General features: G+C 30.5%; 1 protein-coding gene across 1 annotated transcript in view; it reads right to left on the bottom strand.

The window, feature by feature from the left end:
• Positions 1-667: 667 nt before the first annotated feature.
• The window catches only part of LOC106475175 (collagen alpha chain CG42342-like), a gene marked incomplete at its 3' end in the record, with an annotated part of 27,532 nt that continues 20,835 nt past the window's right edge, over positions 668-7,364 (bottom strand). Inside the window, exons 12-15 of the mRNA XM_022379359.1 lie at positions 5,351-5,377; positions 2,983-3,018; positions 2,122-2,175; positions 668-751 (exon numbers count right to left, since the gene is read on the bottom strand). Of these exons, the coding sequence (XP_022235067.1) occupies positions 668-751; positions 2,122-2,175; positions 2,983-3,018; positions 5,351-5,377 (201 nt within the window). The remainder of the gene's footprint in view (positions 752-2,121; positions 2,176-2,982; positions 3,019-5,350; positions 5,378-7,364) is intronic.

Here is a 7,364-nt window from a genome sequence, read left to right as displayed (position 1 = left end):
TGTATTAGAAGCTAAGATGTAATGTCACACACGATGAACAAGATGTAATGTGAGTAATGTCAGTTTTACACACACGATTAACATGATGTAATGTGAGTAATGGCAGTTTTACACACACGATATAACATGATGTAATGTGAGTAATGTCAGTTTTACACACACGATTAACATGATGTAATGTGAGTAATGTCAGTTTTACACACATGAATAACATGATGTAATGTGAGTAATGTCAGTTTTACACACATTAGTAACATGATGTAATGTGAGTAATGTCAGTTTTACACACACGATTAACATGATGTAATGTGAGTAATGTCAGTTTTACACACATGAATAACATGATGTAATGTAAGTAATGCTAAGTAGCTGTATTTTATTGATTTTACTGTTTGAGCTAAAACAGAATTTTGGGTTTTTTACTCATGCACTTTTGGATGGACTGATTATTGTAATAAGTAATAAATTAAATATTTTAATGATATGTTAAAGTTCTACTTAAGTTTCTATTAAATTCTTTCTGATTTCCAACTATTAATTCACACATTGTATTCACATTCACTCCTATGTCTTCCTACTCAAGAAACAAAAACTTAAAGCATACAATTGCTACACTGCCTAAAATACTAATGAAACAAGAGTATTTAAGTTTTACGGATGAACTCACCACATTAGGGGGTTTCCACCCACAGCCAGGTAGAGGTAGTCCGTCGGCGCCTAGAGGACACGGAGCATCTAAACCAGGAACCCCCTGTAAGTGAAGTGTACATATATTATTATTTACAATTTCTTCCATCATGTTGAACTGCAAAGTTCAAAATGCCGTTCCGTTATATTGATGCTACAGTTTAGTCCCTCGTGAAATACAGCTGTAAGAGAAGGAAAACTATGTCTGACGTTAACCCTTTCACTGCAGCTGGGACGTATATATTTACCAGTGCTCCCACCCCCTCACACTGCAACTGGGACAATGTTTGTGCCTTTTTTTTGCTGAGTCCAGGTTCATCATCTTGACTATCATCATTAGGTGGAGAGCTAGCATCCTCTTGTCTCTTCATCATCACACATTTGAACACCATTTGACTCACTTTTACTATCTTCTAAACTATACGAGTCAGGTGCATCAAGCATATTTACATAGTAATTAGGGTTACTACTCGCCGCTCTAGAGACGCAGACACGGTCAGCATGCAGTTGTCGTAAATTCCACTTAGGCATCTTGTTGGTTACTGAAGAGCTGACTGGAAAACATTGAGGAAAATCATATATCAACATTAGGTGGGATGTCAATAAATACTTTCCAACTGATTTAACTCCCATATGTAATGCTTGGAAATTTTTAATGACGATGGGAAACATTTATCCAAGCAGCAGTGAAAGGGTTAATATGAACATGTAAACTAATCCAATGTTCATATAGTAAACACTTCCAGCTGTGAACCACCATCTATCTAAGCAAAGAACAAAGCAAAAAGCTTAACTAACGCTGAAACAGAAGTTCCACCCAGTCAGCGTAAAGCACCATTTTGACAGAATCAAAATAAATAAATATATAAATACACTCTTAATAAAACTTTCAGTTTCCAAAGTATTGTTACGACAGTGGAAGTCACGTGACACTGGTAACACGTCATGAGTTTCTAGAAGGATCATGACTGTTCCTGGCAACTTTAGTGTTTGCTAGACATCCTCTATTTTTGTATATAAGCCCGGCATAGATAATAGCAGATTGAAGAGAGATATAGAGACAGATAATCGAGTCAAGTGAGCGGTAGTGACCGTAAGTAAAGTGCGTGAATCATTGTAAATTATAGCGTGTGTTTAAGTTAAAGTGACTGTGGAAATTCTGTTTGTTGCAAAGTTGTATTGAGAAAGAATAAAGTAGTTTTATTTAAGAAAGGACTTGTATCGCTGAAGTTCCTCGGGAAGAATTTTTACGGGAAATTAACAAACGACCAGAGACGTAACAGTATATAGAAATTATTATATATCAAATTAAAGCTTTCAGCATGGCTTGAGAAAAATAAAGTTCACTATGAAGGCTTAAAAATTTTTAAAATTTCATGAAAGTATTCTTCCAAAAAGTAAATTTCTGGCAAAAGTTACTATAACTTTATTTACCTGGTCACCTTTCTCCCCCTTCTCTCCTTTCTTTCCTCTTCTTCCTGCCAAACCCTTGAAAATGTTGTGTAAAATATAACAAAATCAGAAATTACAGTGATACTCTCTGTAAGATGTATTATTAACAAGATGAAAGAGAAGTGATATCCTTTGTAAGATGTAAAAACTACAAGATGAAAGACAAGTGATATCTTTTGTAAGATGTAGGAACTACAAGATGAAAGACAAGTGATATCTTTTGTAAGATGTAGGAACTACAAGATAAAAGAGAAATGACATCTTTTGTAAGATGTAGGAACTACAAGGTTAAAGACAAGTGATATCTTGTAAGATGTAGGAACTACAAGGTTAAAGAGAAGTGATATCTTTTGTAAGATGTAGGAACTACAAGATAAATACAACTTTTTAATATCCTCTCATCAACAGAGCAAAAATACTATTTAATCTTTTGTTACATTTTTAAGCATTTTACAAAACTGTCTTTTAACGTAATTAACTTTCATGATACTTTAATAAACCATTTAAGAGAGGAATTCTAGTTCAAGCTATGAAAAACAAAAGGGCTAAAACCCACAGACAAATATGTATAGTATAATTTCATATTAATTTTAGATTTGGAAATGATCCTTTCTCTCTTTTTCCTAAATTTATTCCCTTGTATAAAATTATATTCAATTGAACGTAAATAAAATTAGGAAAACAGATAATCTTAATTTTTAAAGGTAAAATTCTTCAATAATATCTAATACAATTATACACTGAAAAAAAAATGTGTGGTTTACTTGAACGAATCTAGAGAAACAAAACAAAAATAGAATAAAAGAAAAAGGATGAAAAGAAGTTGGCATCTTTTTAACTTACAGAAGTTCCTACATCTCCCTTTTCTCCTTTCGGGCCCTGTTTATCAAAGTGCATAAAAACCCATTAACAAGAATGAAACCAGAAAGTGCATAAAAACCCATTAACAAGAATGAAACCAGAAAGCTATAATGCAATGAAAGTTTGTAAAATGTAGCTAAAATTATTATAGTTTAAAGATTACATTGTATATGAATTTAAATCACTTAAATTAAAATATAATTACAGTAATAACTAACAATTTGTCAATATCATTAAACAACAATGTTACATAAAGGACAAAATAAGGAATAACACATGTTAGTACAACTAACAGACAGACACGCACATAGAGAATAGTATGAACTCCTTGCATGTTGCAGTGGAAAGAAGAAGTAAATGATTGAATGTAAATATGAAGTTTCTTTTTAAAAATTCTGCTGTGCACTAAAAAATTAAAATGTGATAGTTATTCTATTAAGCATATTCAAATAAAGGTTAATGTAATATTTTCTGTATATTCTGTTTTGTGAGGATTCAATTCCTATATGTACATGCACATCAGAAGTATTTCTAAATCCACAAAATTCATATTACAATAGTTGTTTGTAAATACTAACAGCAACCATAAATGTTTCAAACTACTAAGAATTAAAATAATTGATAAACATTTTTTTTTAAATATCCCTCAGCATATCTGTTTCCTGATTTGATTCCAATATATTATGTAACAACATTCTGTTTTCACTGAACCATGTTTACTACGTTGTGATATTTGTAGCCAGCACTAAATTACACTGTCTAGTAACATCGCAGTTTTGTTTTAAATTTAGTCCTTGAAGGGTCATTGGTGTTTCTGGTAAACAAAATTCAAAATAAACTTTGTGGTACACTAAAAGTTAAGTTACTAACGTATTTTTGATTATAATATATCATCAATAAAACTTCCAATAGTTTAAGAACTGTAAAATACTAGTTTTTAAGATAGCAACCAGTAATTAACTTGCTTTATACCTGGAGGAAAGAACCATGTCTTAAGATATGTTTGACATAGTCGATATTTGTAATATTTATAATCCTTAGAAGGATCCAATCATCCAACAGACAGCTTACATCACACCTTACTCTCTGTGATTTTGGAGGAAGATTTTAAGTTGTATAATATTTCTATCTATCTTATATATATTATTAAGACTATCATCCAACAGACAGCTTACATCACACCTTACTCTCTGTCATTTTGGAGGAACATTGTAAGTTATATAATATTTCTATCTATCTTAGATATTATTAAGCCTAATCCAACATGAAGTTGAGGTAGATGCTCTGTAACTAACATTCTTCCCACAATTAAAACTTGCTAGGTCTTTAGGTAATTTCTTATAATCTAACAAATAGTGAGTTATTATATATTATATTTTATATTATTTTTTTATATATTTAATCTTCGATGCTGATGGTGAATGCATCTTTTGCAACTGAAACCTTAGCCTAAAAGTAAATTATTTCAACATAAAAATATCAGAAATAGTAGTGCTTATTTGTTGTTAAGCATAAAGCAATATGAAGGGCTGTCTGTGCTCTGCCCAAAACAGGTATCAAAACCTAATTTTTAGTGACATAAGCTATCAGACTTTCTGCTGAGCCACCATGAGGCAAGTATAGTGAAATCAATGCAAGAAAATATATTTCTTTAATAAAACTAGTGACAATGTCCAAAAATTTAAAAGGTTCAAGTATTATTGGTTTTCTTAATTAGAAGAAAAATACTGGAGCTCTAATAAAAAATAACTTACGATCTGAATAATATCAGAAAAAATATTTAAATATAAACATCCATGATATTTTTAAAATATGAGCATGAAAAATAAGTAAATCAGGAACGAATTAAAGAAAATCTACTTTCTGAAAGTGAATCAGGTTACTGAATTCTGTAAGTGGACGCTGGACCAATCTTTCTCTGTATAGAGCCATAATTACTCGAGTGTTAAGCATCACAATGAAGTTGACCTGTTGGGATAATCTGACTGAAGCCTTTTGGTAAAATATAGTGTAAAAACTGACAAACATGAAATGTTGTATTGATAGCAAAAAAAATCAAACAAATAATATTACAAAAAAATAATAAAAATTAGAACTGTTTAATTAGGTACTGAATAAAGTAAGAGGTCAACACAAAAGACTTTAAGCTTCTTAAAACAAAATTAAAGATATATTATAAAAAAAAGCTGTAGTTTCCACAGAAAATTACAAAAACGAAAAAAAACTTAAATAAAAAACAATTAAAGTAACAAAAGAAAAATGAGCTTCCATAAGAATGCAAAGGATCTAGCACGTTTTTGAAGTTAGGTTCTTTAGTTAGAACAGTTAGAGGAGAGACACTGATAATTACCATCAGGCCAGGGATGCCGTCAGTACCCTAGTGAATCAAATATAAAAGACTACATCAGTAAGTACCATATGGCCATTGCTAAGTGTATCAATACAGTTTTAAATTTTGTTAATTTTATTCTCGTTTTTTTTGGCTATGTGAACTCTAAATGTTTACAGATAAACCGACCTTACAGTCTAATATTACTTCCATCACGATCAAACTATACAACAGTACATCTACAATAAAGAAGTCTCTTTAATGACTCCCTTTTCAAATGTTCGGTGTACAGTATAATTGAAGAAGAAAAACCGTATATTTAAAATTGTTATCTTAAATATACTTGTAAAGAGGTACATTTAGAAGCATGTTTTAATTCAAAGAAGTTTGGACATGGTACAGGGTATTTCAAAATCTATCACAGAAGGTGATCGGTATGTTTTTCTCAACCAGCACATCTTTAAATGAAAACACCGTCTGTTCTCGACCATGTTCAGTGATCTCCACACTATTCTGCACACTGACATTCATTTTATTCAAGTTATAAATCTTGTACCGTAAAGAAAAAGAGAAATAAAAACAATGGTAGTATGTGAGATTTAGATATTTTTTGACGTATATGGTAAGTATTTGAGAGTTTGGTTCTTCCATGGTACCATGAGATCAGATAGTTCCTTCTTGCTCCACACTTAGAATTAGTATGCATAGAGAGAGGGAGCAAGAGTAAAGTAATGATAATAATATCAAAATATTTAGATATTCAGTATAAGACTAGTTTCTAACACCGTGTGCAAGTTAGATGTTAAGTATAAGATTGGTTTCTAACACCGTGTGCAAATTAGATTTTCAGTATAAGATTGGTTTGTAACACCATGTCCTAATTAGATATTCAGTATAAGATTGGTTTCTAACACCGTCTCCTAATTAGATGTTCAGTATAAGATTGGTTTCTAACACCATGTCCTAATTAGATGTTCAGTATAAGACTAGTTTCTAACACCATGTCCTAATTAGATGTTAAGTATAAGATTGGTTTCTAACACCGTGTCAAAATTAGATGTTCACTATAAGATTAGTTTCTAACACCATGTCCAAATTAGATGTTCAGTATAAGATTGGTTTCTAACACCGTGTCCAAATTAGATGTTAAGTACAAGATTTAACACCATGTCCAAATTAGATGTTCAGTATAAGATTGGTTTCTAACAACATCTAATTTGGACAGGTAAGTACAAGATTAGTTTCTAACACCATGTCCAAATTAGATGTTCAGTATAAGATTGGTTTCTAACACCATGTCCTAATTAGATGTTCAGTATAAGATTGGTTTCTAACACCATGTCCTAATTAGATGTTAAGTATAAGACTAGTTTCTAACACCATGTCCAAATTAGATGTTCAGTATAAGATTGGTTTCTAACACCATGTCCAAATTAGATGTTAAGTATAAGATTAGTTTCTAACACCATGTCCTAATTAGATGTTAAGTACAAGATTAGTTTCTAACACCATGTCCAAATTAGATGTTAAGTACAAGATTAGTTTCTAACACCGTGTCAAAATTAGATGTTCACTATAAGATTGGTTTCTAACACCATGTCCAAGTTAGATGTTCAGTGTAAGATTGGTTTCTAACACCATGTCTAAATTAGATGTTAAGTATAAGATTGGTGTCTAACACCGTGTCCAAATTTCCTTGAAGAAAACTTGGGATTCCCAATGTGTCTCTGATAAAATTTTATTTCCATTGGCCAAGCAGTATTTAAGATATAGTTATTTTAAGTATATATACTTATATTCTTTATTTAATATTTATTTATTTTAAATATATATATATATATATATTGTTTATTTCAGACATAATTATTTTAAGCATATATATATATATATTCTGTATTTAAGACAATTATTTTAAGTATATATATTATTTATTTAAGACAATTATTTTAAGTATATATATATTATTTATTTAAGACAATTATTTTAAGTATATGTATATTCTTTATAATCACCTTGTATAATCTATCTACATGAA

Source organism: Limulus polyphemus, unplaced genomic scaffold (assembly GCF_000517525.1).
Source record: "Limulus polyphemus unplaced genomic scaffold, Limulus_polyphemus-2.1.2 Scaffold8181, whole genome shotgun sequence".
Lineage (NCBI taxonomy): Eukaryota > Metazoa > Arthropoda > Merostomata > Xiphosura > Limulidae > Limulus > Limulus polyphemus.
Note: the sequence above shows the minus strand (reverse complement) of the source record. Positions and strands in the feature narration are given on the sequence as shown.